This window comes from Empidonax traillii, unplaced genomic scaffold (genome assembly GCF_003031625.1).
Source record: "Empidonax traillii isolate 1590-97213 ecotype Southwest subspecies unplaced genomic scaffold, ASM303162v1 scaffold87:size1256882, whole genome shotgun sequence".
Taxonomy (NCBI): Eukaryota; Metazoa; Chordata; class Aves; order Passeriformes; family Tyrannidae; genus Empidonax; species Empidonax traillii.
In genome coordinates this window covers 931,420-946,995 of record NW_020955280.1, presented here as the reverse complement: position 1 = coordinate 946,995, position 15,576 = coordinate 931,420, and the positions used below count along the sequence as shown (strand labels likewise).

General features: G+C 56.3%; 2 protein-coding genes across 5 annotated transcripts in view; one reads left to right on the top strand and one right to left on the bottom strand.

Annotated features, from left to right (window-relative positions):
* The first annotated feature begins 2,473 nt into the window (after window positions 1–2,473).
* On the top strand, window positions 2,474–6,432 carry LOC114056261 (5-hydroxytryptamine receptor 3A-like). The gene is made up of 9 exons (XM_027881311.1): window positions 2,474–2,482; window positions 3,162–3,371; window positions 3,512–3,556; window positions 3,871–3,980; window positions 4,563–4,732; window positions 4,956–5,116; window positions 5,344–5,554; window positions 5,699–5,932; window positions 6,093–6,432. Exons 1-9 carry the CDS (start codon window positions 2,474–2,476, stop codon window positions 6,389–6,391), a joined length of 1,449 nt encoding a protein of 482 aa, XP_027737112.1. The 3' UTR covers window positions 6,392–6,432.
* Window positions 6,433–9,325: 2,893 nt separating this feature from the next.
* ZBTB16 (zinc finger and BTB domain containing 16) overlaps window positions 9,326–15,576 on the bottom strand; it is a 53,264-nt gene continuing 47,013 nt past the window's right edge. For all 4 annotated transcript variants that reach the window (XM_027881381.1, XM_027881379.1, XM_027881380.1 and 1 more), the window contains 3 exons: window positions 14,496–14,666; window positions 12,192–12,359; window positions 9,326–11,920 (listed from right to left, as the gene is read on the bottom strand). In XM_027881381.1, coding sequence (XP_027737182.1) covers window positions 11,691–11,920; window positions 12,192–12,359; window positions 14,496–14,666 — 569 coding nt within the window. In that variant the 3' untranslated portion in view covers window positions 9,326–11,690. The remainder of the gene's footprint in view (window positions 11,921–12,191; window positions 12,360–14,495; window positions 14,667–15,576) is intronic.

Here is a 15,576-nt window from a genome sequence, read left to right as displayed (position 1 = left end):
ATTCAATAAGGGGAGAGCGCTCCGAGCTGCCGGCGTTCCTCAGGAGGTGACTTGCCAGCCACTAACGGAGCTGAGAAATCAAATTAGCCCTGGCTCTGCTCTCGCTCTCTCCCTGACACCGCTGTTGGCAGCCAAGGGGGAGTTCATCAGGGGCCCGCACTAATTCTTATCTCGTTTAAGTGAGTCCATGCTGGCATCTGATGCGATTTGCTCTACGCCACTGCCGCAGGCTCCAGTCCCTGCCCGCCACTTCCCCAGCATTTCCAGCAGCTGGCAGCTTTGCAGGGGCATGGGAACCTACAACACACACAAACACAGCATATGCATACAGGAATACTGAGAATTACAGGGGCTGGGGGTCAGGGGGAGGTTCCCCTGCCAGGCAGAGGGATATTGTCCAGCCCAAGGCCACAGTGATGTTACATGGAGAGACAAATTTGTAGCCTGAGTAGGGCACCCATGCCTGGGTGAACATCAGGTGCCTTTTGGCTCTCAGTTATACCAGACCAGCCTTTGTTTGTGGTCGTGTTTGCTTGTGTTTGCCCAAAGGTGTTAAATATTTGGGGAAACTGAAACCCATAGGAAGCACTTTTGTTTGCTTAAATTTACAGCAAATGCAAGTTGTTGCAATGAAAACAGACTCCAGTGTTGGTGCAGGTCCTGGGGGTCAGGGAAAGCTGCTGCTCCAGGCCAGGGTGGCGAGGGCTGGCAGCACATGCTGTCACCACCTGTATCTGTCAGATTCACTGTCAGTGGGACAGATCCACCTACCACAGAGTGTGAAGGGCAGCCTAGTACCTCCAGAGTCCCCTGTTCCCCTGTTGATGGAAACCCACCCTGTGCTGGTACCACATCCTGAGACAGACTCCCTGATTCCCACCTCTCAGAGGGTTTCCCCCATCTTTCCAGTTGCTGAGGATCTCCTGGCACAGCTCTGGCACCTGCAGCACCCTTTCCCCTCAGGTCATGCTCCCCACTTCTGCTGCGTACTGGCACGATGCTTGTACCCCAAAACCCACCCTGTCATAGCCAGGTGCCTGGGCAGAGGATGAGGGTAGTCCTGGGGAAACCAGCGGGGAGGGGGGGGCTGGGTGGGCCCCTCTTGCATCCTCCCAGCCTGAAACTTGATGCAGTGGGAGAGGCTGATCGCGAGATTAACTGGGCGTTCTCAAAAACCCGACGGTGGGGGGAAAGCCACAGGAGTGCTGCCTGCCTCCCTGCTCCACTCACTCCTCTGCCGAGCAGGCAGCGGCTGGAGCCAGCAGAGCCATGACTCCCACCACTCTTGGGGCGCTCCTGGCCCTGTTGCCACTGGCCTTGATGCTGCAGAGCCCAGGTAAGTCAAGGGACCTGAGGGCGAGGCTGGGGAGCTGGGGCAGGGCAGGGACCTGGCATGGTGCAACACCTCCCCAAAACCCCAGCAGTGCTCTGTGGCAGGCTAAGGCTACTTTTCAGGGAGACCTTCATGCTGTTGGGAAGTGGTGCACCTGGGAGAAGCTGGAGAATGGGAAAGCTCTGGTGTGGAGCCTAGAGGCACATCCTGGCTGGGTAACATGAGCAGCAAGGCAGTGCGGTGTTTGACTCCAGCTCTGCACTGAGGGCTCATCAGTGTGGGGCTTTGCAGTACTCTGGAGCTGTGCTGAGAGCCCTGAGGACAGAGAGAGACACAGGGCTCTCCTATCTGCACCTCAGTGCCTGGGAGCTGCTGCATGAGCCCCCCACCTGATCAAGACCTTCCTCCAGACTAATGTTTCATCCCTTATAACCTGGATCTGGGTTTTGGGGAGGATGCTGTGCAGCTCTTCATGGTGCAAAACTGTCTGCCAAAATATTCCCTTGCTATCATTGTTATTTTATTGTTTTCTTGTTTAACCTTCCTGGGAAATAGCACAAAAATCCTTGTGCTGTTTTGCACCAGCACAGCTGGAAGTGTTCAGCAGGTTGGTGACTCAGATCTCTGGATGTGTCATGTAGCTCCTGTCACTGGGGCATCATTCCCAATTCCCAAACCTTCTCCCAAAGTTACCACAGCAAAGGTATCAGAAAAGGAGCAGAAACAATGACACTCTCACCCTGGCAGTGCTGGTTAGGAGGCAGGAAGGGTTGTGCAGACACACCCTCGTGCCAGGGCTGTGCCGAGTTGAATCGGCACAGATTTGGGCCAGGCAGACCAGCATGGTGCCTGCAGCAGGGTCAAAGAGCACTTGGGGTGAACTCAGTCCAGTCCTCCCTCTGTAAAGCCTTTTTCCTCCTGCCAAAGCATCCAGAGGGTGTGAGGAGGAGGAGCATGAACGAGAGCCAGCTGCCACCAGCTGCAGCAGGAAAGGCCACTTGGCCCCAGATGATGGCAGTGCCTGTATTTCCTCCCCTCACCCTAACTGCTGCCTCTCTCCCCCACTCCCACCACCCCCATCAGTTCATACCTGCCTGGGTGAGGGTCATGTGCCCAGCCAGCTCCCTGGCATTACCAGTCATGTGCAAGGTAAGAGGGGCTGAGGCTGCAGGTTTTTTCTTTTTTCAGTTTAAAACACAGATTAAAGTTCCTTTCCAGCAGCTTTTCCCAAGTTCCCGCAGATCTATTCCAATTAGTCTCTTCCATTAGATGGGAATTGGACTCCGGGGCTGGGCGTGCTGCAGAGCAGAGCCAGGAGCACAGCGCTGCTGCCCTGGTGTGGCTGTGGCGTTCGGGCTGCCTGGCAGCGAGGACAGGGTACCTCAAGCAATTTGCCCTCGATTGATGCTGCTGGTGTCAGCCCAGGGACTGTTTCCACAGGAAGCAAACACCAAGATACCTAATAAATTAACTTAGCATCTTACTTCATCTCTAACCTTCCCCACCTCCACCTGCTGAGTAAAGAAACACCCCTGGAAGGAGTGAGAAATAGGAAACGTACCTGGGTCCCTCATGGTCCCCTGCTGTTGCTGTCCTGGCACCTGTCCAGAGAGGCAGAGACTGGCAGCTGAGCCCTCTGAGGCTGGGAAGGTCACAGCACCAACCACCTGCACAGCAGAGGACATCAGTAATGCATTAGGTAGTGTTTCTGGTGGTCAGGCTTGTTTTCCATCAAGGTGCTCCTATTTAACTTGGATGGGAAACCCCAACTGGTAAGTCTGGGCTGGCAGCATCCTGCAGTCCATGGCACACTCCAGGGTGATGGCAGCTGCTGCCCGAGTGTGAGCAGCCTCCCACCCTCCCTCTGCTAGCAGGTACTCAGCGTGGGGGCCGGACACCGGAGCCCTCTGAGCCCGCCCTGCGCCGCCTGTCCCACTACCTGCTGGCCCACTACCAGAAGGGCACCCGACCTGTGCGGGACTGGCGCACGACTACCACTGTGGCCATTGACCTCATGGTCTACGCCATCCTCAGTGTGGTGAGTTCCTTGCTCTGATCCCGCATGTGTCCACAGGGAGGGGAATGGTACCTGGCATGCAGCACCCTCCTGGCATGCTCTGCCCATCTTCTGGAGTGCCAATACCCCGGTTCTGACACCATGTCCTCTTCTTCCCACAGGATGAGAAGAACCAGGTGCTGACCACCTACATCTGGTACAGGCAGGTGAGTAGCTGTGAAACCTCGCCCCTCCCTTGCCAGGCTCCCCTGGGATCAAGCACCCCTGAAAAGACGGGTTTTTCCATGGGAGAGGTGTGCAGCCCTGCAGGAGAGCAGTGAGGGGGAACCTATCCCAAGGGCTGGCAAGACCTCTGTAGCATTCATGTTCTGTGTTTTGCACTGCTGGGTGTTGTAATAGCTAGAGGATGAACCTTCCCTCCCTCCCGTGGGGGGAAGATTGCTTGGTGCAAGTCTGGGCTCTGTGTGCTAGCAGGGTAGAAGGGACCTTGTGCTTCAAGTCCTCTCTCCGTTGTCCCCAGCACTGGACAGATGAGTTCCTCAGTTGGGACCCGGCTCGCTTTGACAACCTGACACAGATCTCCCTCCCCATGGAGAGCATTTGGGTGCCTGACATCCTTATCAATGAGTTGTGAGTACGGCCAAAGTCTGGGGGAAGATGGCCTGGGGCTGGACCTCCCTCTCCCACTGCGGGCACGTGCCATCCCATGCTTTGTATTCTTGGCACAGAGCTGGCAGCCTCCCCACAGTGGGGAGATGCAGATGGGGACCGGCTTGGCAGTTGGGCCATTTCCAATGCTGGCTAACTGCAACTGCCGGTAATTACCCGTGCCGTGCCGGGGGTGGGATCCAGATATCTGGAGAAAGGCTTTGTGAAGGCAGCACAATGCAAGGGCAGCTGCAGAGCTGCTGGCCCTTCCCACAAAGCCAGCCGGTGTCTTTCCTGCTCTGTGGGGATTTAAGGTGTTCTCAGTGGCTCCCGAGGGCCCTGGGACAACAATATAGACACTTCTAGGGCTGGCAGAAGGCAGCAGCCCAGGCAGTCAGAGGTGATGCCAGGCAGAAATGCCTCCTGCATGAGTATCACCATAAAAGCAGAAGAGGGGGCAAACCCCCTGCTCCTGGGCAGCAGCCTCCTGAAACATTACTTGGCAAGAAGAACCCCTGCCCAGAGAGTTCCTCAGCCCACATCTCTGTCCCTCGTGTCTCCCAGTGTGGATGTTGGAAAGTCCCCCCACGTCCCCTATGTCTACGTCAGCCACCACGGGGAGGTGCAGAACCTCAAACCCATCCAGGCGATGACCACCTGCAGCCTGGACATCTACAACTTCCCCTTCGACGTCCAGAACTGCTCGCTCACCTTCACCAGCTGGCTGCACCACAGTGAGTGCCGGGATCGCCGCGGCTGGGGAGGTTGAGGGAGCAGGCAGGACCTCTGCCGGGCCGGAGCTCCGTGCAAAAGGCAACTCGTCCCTCTAGGTGGCCCCAGCGGATCGGGGAAGCGTGAGAGGAGGGCAGGCACCCAGCCCTGCCTGGAGGTGCCGGCAGTTGCCGGCGCTTTGGGCAAGGCACCCCTAAGTTCTCACCTCTCCTCTGACCCCCCCAGTTCGTGACATCAACCTCTCACTGTGGCGGCAACCGGAGCTGGTCAAGTTCGACCAGAGTGTCTTCATGAACCAGGGCGAGTGGGAGCTGCTCTACGTCCTCAGTCACTCCCAGGAGTTCAGTGTCAAGAGCAGTGACAGCTACGCTGAGATGAAATTCTACGTAAGAGCCTTCAGCCACTGCATTTCTCAGGGATGTGGCACTAGGGACGGGTCTTGCCCCTGTCCCTGTCACTGCTCTGTGCTGCAGTGAAGTTCCTGGCGCTGAGCCCTTCCTCTAGCTCACCTTAGTGCCTCCAACCATCCTCACGTGCCTTGGTGAAGAGCCACTACAGCTCAAGGCCTCGTTTCAACCCTTCACTGAGCCTTTCCTGTCTCTCTATCCTGCAGGTAGTCATCCGGAGGCGCCCCCTCTTCTACACTGTCAGCCTGCTGCTCCCCAGCATCTTCCTGATGGTTATGGACATCGTGGGCTTCTACCTACCTCCCAACAGCGGTGAGAGGGTCTCTTTCAAGATCACTCTCCTGCTAGGCTACTCAGTTTTCCTCATCATTGTATCTGACACGTTGCCAGCTACTGCCGTTGGCACCCCGTTGATAGGTACGGAGGTACTACCTGCCCATCTGACTGCCATCTCCTGGTGGAGAACACAGGGCCCTGAGAGCTGGGCAGGGAGCACTCGCTTGGGCCTGTGTTCTGTGCATAAGCCCTTGCAGACCTCTCACCTCAATGACACCTCCACAGGCATCTACTTTGTGGTGTGCATGGCGCTGCTCGTCATCAGCCTGACAGAGACCATCCTGATCGTGCGCCTGGTGCACAAGCAAGACCTGCAGCCCCATGTCCCTGAGTGGGTGAAGCACCTGCTACTGGAACGAGCCACCGTCCTGCTCTGCATCCGGGACAGGAAGAAATTCAGCCAAAGCAGGACACAGAGCTCGGACATCTCCAGACAGGCAGAGAACAATGATAGCACAGGTAAGGGCTGCACAGAGAGGGAACTGAAGGGGTCTAGGTCTTACATAACCATCTACATCAATGTAGTCAATGTTTGCATAGACTGGGTGCTCACTTCACTCAGAAATCTCAGTTCCCCATCTAAATAGGTTTTTCATACTTGCCTCTCTTGACCTTGCAGCCAAGCTGACACCCTATGGCTGCGAGGACCCCCGTGAGTGTGGGGCGGTGGGGGGCACGAGGCCTGCACCGACCTTTGCCAGCCGGGCAGAGGGCTCAGCGGCACTGCAGGGGGTCCTGCGTGAGACCACGGCCATCCGCCAGTTCCTGGAGAAACGCGAGGAGTTCCGTGATGTCGCCCGTGAGTGGCTGCAAGTGGGCTACGTGTTGGATGTCCTGCTGTTCCGGGCGTACTTGGTGGCCGTCCTGGCCTACAGCATCACGCTGGCCACCCTCTGGTCTGTGTGGCGGGATGTCTGAGCGGTGCCCGTTGTTCAGGGTGGGAGAGGGGGGACTGTGGACATTGCCTCACTCCAGCGGGTGCTTTCCTGCTGTCCACCCAGGCAGGCGCATCCCTCACGTCCTCTGGCTGAGCAGTGGGAAGGCGGAGCCGAGGAGGAGCCCCCTAGCCCCCCGATCTTGCCCGAACCTCGCTCCATGCTCCCTCCACCATCCCCGGAGGCGCCTCGGCCCGGTCCGGCCACGGCCGCTGCTTCAGCACCGCGGACAGCGGCCCCGCCGCCCGGCCCTGCCGCCGCCCGACCGGGGTCCCCCGGCCTCGTGGGCGTCCCCGCTGCCCCGGGGGATCCCCAATGCCCTAGGGGTCCCGCTGCCCTCGGCTTTCCTACCCCCCACCGCGGATGCCGCCTTTATTCCCTGTCCCGGACCCCGAACACGCTTGTCGCACAGATCCCCACCATGCTTGTGCCCAGCAGTTTCAGCAAACTGGGAGAGACTCGGTGCCAGGCAGCAGCCAAACGGTGCCAGCGGGACTGGTTTCCTGAACACGCAGAGGTGGCAGAGACTCGCGGGGTCATGACTGTCACCACAGCTGCAGTCGGTCCTCAGCTCCTGCTGCCCATCCACCCCTGTAAAGGGCAGAGGCACGAGGCAAAGAGGAGAGGAAAGTGCTGGAGATGCCAGGAGGACCATCCTGTGCTCTAGGAGTATCCCTGCCTATAGTGGGCCTTCAGGTGATGGGGCACAGGTGGGTCGACAGCGCCTGGCTCTCATACAGCCACCCTCAAACCCACTGGTCCCGGACCAAGACTCCTGCTTGCCATCCCAGAGCCATCACCTGCAGGAAAACTTCCTGCTGAGTGATGGGGGCTGAGGATGGGTGGAGTGCACTCCTGCCAGTGCTGGCCCGCACTAATGCGCTGATGGTCTGTAAGTGGCTGCCTATTGATGAGGTGTCCAGTTAAAGAGTTCGTGAGACACTAAATCAGCCCATTGATCCTGCTGAGATCGATGGTGCTACAGACCTGATCAGTGCAGCGGGCAATTAACACCCTCTGGAATGAGCTGCCTTCATGTAACATCAAACGCTCCAACAGACAAATCCAATGGGCCCATTGACCCGAGCGTCCGATGCCACTCAGCCCATGTATTCAAGGAGGGGACAGGACAGCAGGACCCCCAAGTCAGCCTTGCCATTCCTCTCCTACTGACTGGGACCCTGCATGCCCTCCTGGGCCGCACTGTGAGATGCTCACCTCTGCTGTTGTATCCCATGGAGTGTATTGGTGGTCGCCTGGTCCCTGTCCTTCCCTGTGCTAGGAAGCATTCCAAACCCAAGCAAACTCCTCCGTGCAGCTCAGTGGTCCCTTCCCCCTGGAAGGGGAGGCTGCCTATGCTGAAGGAAAGATCCAGATTCACCTTTTGCCCTCTCACCTTGGGAAGTGCTGCATGCGGGAAAAAGTTCCAGGCATCTCTCTGAGAGGAGCCTGGATTTTCCTCTTAAAAAAAAAAAAAATCAATAAATCTGAATCTAATCTCCTAATAAAGGTTTAATGAGGACATAATGTTGATGGAACAGAACATTGTTGCAGTATAATCGCTCCCAGCTGCTGTGCGAGCGTGCACACAAAGGCCCGGTCCTACTGCGATTTCCCTGTTATTAGAACGCCTTTGTGCCAGGCCAAATGCTGCAAGGGCCTTCACTCCCCTTCTACCAGGGCACTGCAACCCCTAGGTTGTTCACAGCAGGACCACCTCTGCTTGCCCAAACCAGGACCAAAGTTCCCCACCACTTGCCCAAAGCCTTCCTGGAAGAGCTGTGCTGGGGAGAACTGGGGGAGGCAGGGACCACCATCGGGACCTTGGAGCGTGCGTGCAGCTCCCCAAACCCACTGGGAAGCCTTGGGGCAGGGGACAAGCCTGGCCTTGACACTGGCACACATGGCCACCTGGCACACCCCATCCATCCCTCATAAAAACTAAGCAGTATTCTGCGCCCAGTGACTCCAGCTATGGTGCCACGATCAACATCTGACTGCACCACGACAGCCATCGGGCACAGGCATGGCTGGGCAATGCTGGCAGCACCCACCTGGCTCTGCCACGGCGTGCGGCGCTGTGCGCTTTGCCACAGCACAAAAGGAGAGCAGGCGCTGCTGTTAATGTAGTCAGTAAATAAATAAAGGAGGGCTTAAGCTTAGTGTACAGCAATCAGTCGGGAACTACAGGATAATTAACGCAGCAGGGGGCCGGACGGCTCTGCAGGCAGGTTTAAATGAACGAGCTCACTTTCATTGAGGCAAACTTGCTCCGCTCCCTGGTGAGCCACGCTGCAGTGTGCCACGCGTCCTGGGGCGAGGGCTGCGGGATGCTCCCCATCCATTGGGACGTCCCGGGGGACCCCCACCCACTGTGGTTGGTTTAGGGATAGAAACCCCCTCACCACCCCTCCAAGCAGGCACCCCCAAACTCACCGCTGTGGGTTCTCCTGCAGCTCACCCCAAGCCCGTGGGATGCATCCTTCCTCCTCCTCCTCCCAGCTGGCACAGGAATGGGAGACGGCAGGCCGAGACAACGTAATTAACTTTATTGGTTGCTTTTTTGTTTTCTAACTGCAGATTTCAAGGTATACAACTGAACATTGCTATTTTCCTTATGAGACTTATAAATAAAAATACAAAAAATGTTCACTACAAAAAAATCTACTGTTAGTAGGATGTAAAAAATATTCTCTTTGCTATAGAAGGCACGAACTTCACTTAGTGACACATGGAGAGAAAAAAACCTGCAGCAGTATATTCTTTCTTTTTTTTTTTTTGTCTTTTTTTCCTCTGTCAGAAACACTGAAGTCTTACAAAGAAATGCATCTGAATCTACACAGGACGAAGGCAGGTGCGGAGAGCTGCAACTAGGAGACACCACAACTGATTTTTTTTTTTTTTTTGTATTTTTTTCTTTTTCTTTATTTTTCAGGAAACTTAGCTAATGGCATCTGTGGCTAGAGGACAGAGAGGACTCACAAGCAGAACCGCAGGGGAGCAAACGGCAAGGGGAGACGGGCGAAAGTCGTACAAAAAATAGGAGCCAATAGATACTCTGAGAAAACCAAAGGGGATCTTGGGCACCTTCTGCGCCCGGGCTCAGAGAGGTGCTGAGGTAGACGGAACGAGGACAGCGACGGACCCGAACCACGAGCGGCAACACAGAGCAACGGGACGGGCAGGCGGGCGCTCACAACACCGACGACAAGCCAGGGGAGAGGGAGCCCGGGGCCGCGGGGCCCCGCGCGGCGCTTGGTCCTCACTGCTATGATACACATATATATACTTATATATATATATGGAGGGGTGGAGGGGGCTGTGCCACGGCCAACAGCGCAGGGACGCGCACCTGGGACGCGCCAGCATCACTCCAACACTGACCCTGATGCTGTCGCAGCAGGGCCTGTGGCACTAAGGGAGAGGAATGGCAGGATGGGAGGGGAGGTTAAAGCAAAAAATAAAAAAAAAAAAGCCATAAGAGCTCAGCCACGTGCTCTGCGGCACTGTGGCACCCGCGTCCAGCAGTGCCCAGGCACCACGGGGACCTGCCGTGCACGTGCCAGAAACTGCAGCAACTTCCTCTGTGAAAGAACTGTTTTCTTTTTTTAATTTTTTTTCTTTTTTTTTTTTTTTTTTTTTCCTTAGGCACAACAATTAAATGAGCCGTTCTCCACAGTCACATCCCGGATTGTACAGCAGCGGTGTCCACCCTGTGTGGAGCAGCAACAGTCCCACGCGCAGGGGCACATGCACGTGCAAAGCCAGACCGGGGGGCGAGGGAGGATGCTGCTCCCATAGGCGTATCCCTGCTCGGCACCAGGAGTGGTGGGACAGGCACCCCAAACCCAGAGGAGCCATCAGTGTGCCTCCAAACTGTATCCAGACACCATCCCGCTCCCCACAACGCTTTTCTCCCCTTTTTTACCCAAATGCAGCAAAATGACAAAAAAAAAAAGAGCGCCGTGGGATGGAACCACCGAGCCCGCGGCCGCACAGGAGAAACACAACAAAAACGAACACAAGAGGTAGCTTCAGAACGAACACCCCCAGCCCCGCAGGGCCAGGCAAAAAATACCAGTTTTGGTAAGGATAATGCACAACGGGAGGCTGGCAGGGATGCCACCACCACACCGCCCCTCCACCACCAACCCCTGGGCACGTGGCTGGTATATCCCAGCCATGCCGCCCCCCGTCCCTCCCAAATCAATAAAAGCTCATGAGGTCACAAAAAAATGAGGTAATTTCAAGTAAAATGTGCTAAATGCAGAAATATCCCAAAAGAAAGTTCAAAAAACCAAACAAAAAGCAAAAAAAGAGGCGAGCGAAGCCGCCTGCCACCGGACGCCACTCACTTGCAGGTTCCTGCAGCTGAGGGCTGGGCAAAAAAAAAAAACCCACCACACTTTGCACCTTCCCGGTGCACCAAATCAGCAGAAGAAAAGAGGATCCCTCCGTTTGGAGTGATACCACACACTAGCAGCCCCCATTTCGGCACTGGCATTAACCAGGTGTCACCAAACCAGCTGCATCTCCCCATGGGGGGCTTTGCCATTGCTCTGGGAAGGCAGGAAAGGAGGGGGAAATGCATAGAGAGGTCTTTGGTCAGGGGAGAACAGCAACCTGCGGTGCCCCTTGCAGCTACCCAGATGCCAGGCAGCACTGTGAGGCAGCCTGGCTAGCAGCTGGCTCCCTGCCCCAAACACCCTCCTCTGGCCAGGATCACCCAGGACACTCTTGTCAAAGCACTTGCAGCTCGCAGGGCACTGGCACTCCCGCCTGTGACACCGCAGCCTGGGAGCACAGGAACCTGCTGAAATGGGGGCCAATCCCCACGCAGGAACTCAGGTCCTCCACAGGTCATCCACGGTGGGATCAGCAGTGATGGAGGACACCGGCAATTAAAGCCTTCCCAGAGCACCAGCCCTATGCACTCTTCCCAGGAAGCGCCACGTTCCTACACAGTCTTTCCAGCAGTGCCAGTAGCCAGTGCCAAGGGTGATGGAGGGGCCATCTGGGGACTGCAAGGGGTGAAATCTGCCCTTCAGCGAGGGTGTGAGGGCAGTGGGCACACGAGCAGCTGGGGTGGCGGTGCAGATGGGGCTGGGGAAGGGGCTGCTGCGTCCCCCACCCCGGCATGAGCCACAGGATTCTTCCAGCAAGAAGCAACGAAAGAGAACAGAAAACAAACAAGGCCATGGATGCTGCGGGTTTGGTGTTGTTTTTTTTTTTTTTTGCCCAGTCCTCTGCCACTCGGCCCTGATGACCCTGAGCCTCCTTCCTCAGACGTAGCAGAGGTAAAGATAGGTCTTCTCTATCCGCCAGTCGGTGGGGATCTCCTCTGGCTTGTGGCCCTTCATGTGCTTCTGCATGGCGGAGAGGCTGGGGCAGTACTCCAGGCAGATGGTGCACTGGTAGGGGGAAGCGCCATTGTGGGTCCGAAGGTGTTTGATCATGGCCGAGTAGTCCCGGGAGCGCTGGTGGCACAGCTTGCACTCAAAGGGCTTCTCACCTGAGGGAGACGGGGGTGTCAGTGGGGGCTGAGGGCCTCCAGGCGGTAATTAACTGCCCGGCATCGACGCTGCCGCGGTGGGCACAGCTGATAACCAAGTAATGAACAGCAGAACCGATGTGACTATTGATCCCCTATTTACAATAGTTACGTGCCGATGCATCCAGAGGTTCGTTATCCCTGGCTGCCACCCTGCTCCACGCTGCCGGCATCTCCGCCAGGGAAACCGGTCTGACGCTGCCAGACTCACCACAGACCCCCCAGCACGTACCTGTGTGGACCCGGTAGTGGGTCTCCAGCTGGTGCTTGAGGCTGAACTTCTTGCCACAGCCGTTGCACTCGTAGGGTTTCTCGCCGGTGTGGATGCGCTTGTGGCCCTTCAGCGTGCTCTCGTCCCGGAAGCAGCTGCCGCAGAACTCGCACTCGTAGGGGTGGTCGCCTGCAAGGACACATGTGGGTCAGGGCAGCCTTGTCTGCTGTGCCACACCAAAACCAGCTTCCCAGCCTGTTTAGCCTGGGCACCCACTGCCATCGCAGGGACAGAGCATTCCAGCTGCCCCAGTGGCAGCACGCTGGCCCCTGTATGCCTGTGTGGAGAGGATGCTTGGGTCTGTGGCATCCTGAGAGACTGGAGGGCACTGCAACCCTCCTGCCACCAATTCCCAGGTTTTTCACCTGGCAACACTGGCACAGACCCAGCCCTGGGCATACCCCATGTTCCAGACCAGGTGGCTGATAAATGAACTCCGGTTCGGCACCAAAGGCAGAATGATTTGAAGGAAAGGTGAGGGCTCCAGCTACTTATTTATTACAGCCGCGAAGGCAAGGACAATAAAGATAGATTGATCGTCCGAGACTTTGTTCATGAATATTTAAATATTACTGATTTGTCTTGTCACTGTAATTACAATTTCTCTGTGCCGCATATCCTACAAGCACAGTTTATGGTAAAGAATGGCGAACTGTATTTCACTTGTCCTGCTGCAGATGTGCGGAGCTGCCAAGCGTGTAATGTTCCCCGCATTTCATACATTTTCTTCAGCTGTGAAGGCTTAAGTCATCCACAATGACCTACGTTTTTTCATTATCCCCGTGTCAAACTGCACTCGTGCCTGGGCATAAATTGTCCTTCTCGTTATATACTCACATGCCTGTGCTTTTGCTTCCTCTTTAAAATGATATTTTACTCTCTCCCTGTGTGCCGCAGCCCAGCCCTGTGGCCCCTTTCCCCCTTCTGCAGCTGCTGCCTGGCCACTGGGGGAGGAGGATGCTTGGGATGCAGTTCAGAGCCCCCCTCTGAAGGCGAGGCAGGTAGTGCCTGCGGGCAGCTGCCTTTCCCCTCCCCATGCCCAATTCCAAACTGTCACCTTGGCTTTGGATCCTACAGTCAAAGACAGCAATTTTGCAACTGGAGGCAGCCAGCATTTCCATTTGCCCAGTTTTTAGGGGAGCCAGGGCCCATGGAGTGTCCCGGTCCTGGGAGAGCATGAACATCCTGCAGCCATGCAGGATGGCACCATGCAGCACGATTCAATGCTCCTAAAGTGCTGATGATCCTGGTATGTTTTCACAGCCGGGAGCTGCTAAAGCAGCAGAGGTTGGGGTGGGACACGCGCAGCCCGACCCGCAGCCCAGGTCACCGGATTACTGGCTATAAATAGCTCCAGTGCTCAGCATTAACATGCTTATCATCAGCACAGGATTCCCGTTTCCCACACTGGGACCCCAAGCCCACATGTGAGTCTGGCAGCTGCCAGCTGCCAGCCACAGTCTGGACAGAGCAACCCTCCATGCCACTGCCCACAAGATTGCCAGCAGCCACCTCTAAGTCCCTTTTGGAGATTGTGTGCATGTCCGCTGCCTGACAGGAGAAATGAGAAGGGGCATCCTGGTTTGGCACACATTTTCCTCCCTGCTGGCAACAGTCGTGTCACCAAGGAGGTCACCAGAGCCTCCTCCTTGCGTGGGCAAAGGATGATGCGTGAGGAATGCTTCACCCACGTGGCTGTGGAGGACCATGGCACCGGCTGTGATCCCGCACGACCCTGCTCATTCCCCAAGCGTCAGGTTTTTCAGGGGTGTTTTGTGGCTAGCTCTGAGTGATGATGCTGATGGTGTGGCCAGGACCAGGGACCTGCCTGGGGATGCCGTCGGAGGAGCTGAGGACACGGCGCGGGCGCTTTGAGGACACGGCATAAGGCTCTCCCAGCCGGCAATCCCGCAGCCGAGCCCTGCCCTGGTTGGGGCCACGGCAGCACCAGCTACACGTAGCGCAGGTCGCCTTAATCCCATTAGGGCCGAGCACCAGCTGATTATGTGCATCTACCGCCGTAAGCTGATGAGGCGGATATGATCACACACCCCCTAAGAAGGTCACGTGCCACCTCAGACCGGATCAACTTATTACACGCAGCTTTCTTGTTTCTGTTTTGGTTTTAAACTCCAAGCCACTTCAGTCACCTCCATGCTTTTTAGACAATTCACCTTTCTTTCCCCTGTTTTTCTTTTTTACACATGGAGAAGAAGCCTGCCCTGGCCACCCCAGTGCCGAGGCCCCACAGCGGTGCCGCCGTACCTGTGTGGGAGCGCAGGTGCCTCTTGAGTGCGGTGTGGCTGGGGAAGGTGCGGTTGCACTCGCTGCAGATGTAGCTGCGCACCCCGGCGTGCACCTCCATGTGCTGCTGCAGCGCGCTCTGCGTCTGGAACCGTTTGCCACACAGCAGGCAGAAAACAGCCATGTCAGTACCTGTGGGAGAGGGAGAGACGCTGCTTAGGCACAGCCTGGCATCCAGGACCCCTGGCCTGCTGTCCCATCACTCCCCTGTGGGGGTTCCCCACTCCCACATGGCAGCAGGGATACTCTGGCAGCGGGGGGACCCCAAGAGCTGCAGGGCTCTGGGTGTTGTTGGGGTTCCAGCAGCAAGACCGGTCACCCCAACCTTACTGCCACTGGTCCTCCCAAGGGAACTGCTGAGGAAGACAAGTGTTTTTTATTGCATTGGAAGCAGGTAGGAGCCCTAAGGATGCCCACAGATGCCCAAATGCAAGGTAGTTGTTGGGTGATCACTGCATCCCCCCACCCCTGCAAAAGCTGCTGAGCTCAGACCTTGCAATGTCCAGGGGAAAGGGTATTCCAAAAGAGCCTCCCACAAAGCTGCCCTTGGGAGCAGGGGGTGGGATGAGAGAGGCAATGCACCTACCCCTGTGCTGCATGTGACCCTAAGCCACAATGCAGACCCAAGCTGCATCCCATTCCCAGCATGTCCAAATCCAGCTGCAGTGACTCAATAGGGACAAAACCCCAATCTAGGTGCTTGTACGCTGTCCGTAAACATGTCAGACCTCTGTGCTGTTAAACAGTTTGTTTTCACTTATGCATAGCTGATTGTTCAGAACCTGTGAGTCACTGCAAATTGTATTACGCAGGGAGATTAAGCAAATAAATGCTTGCTTTTTGGAGACATTAAAATGTGAGGACTATGGAAATAAAATTAGCTAGAAAATTGTATTAGCAATTCATTAGCAGCACAAGATGTTCAAGGTAACCAGCGGATCCCTGCTGCCTTCAGGAACAGCAGGGGTGGGGGGCTGCTTGCCATGCTGGCAAAACCAACCCCGGGGGAACCAGCAGGACCGTGGCACCACAGGGCAGGGAC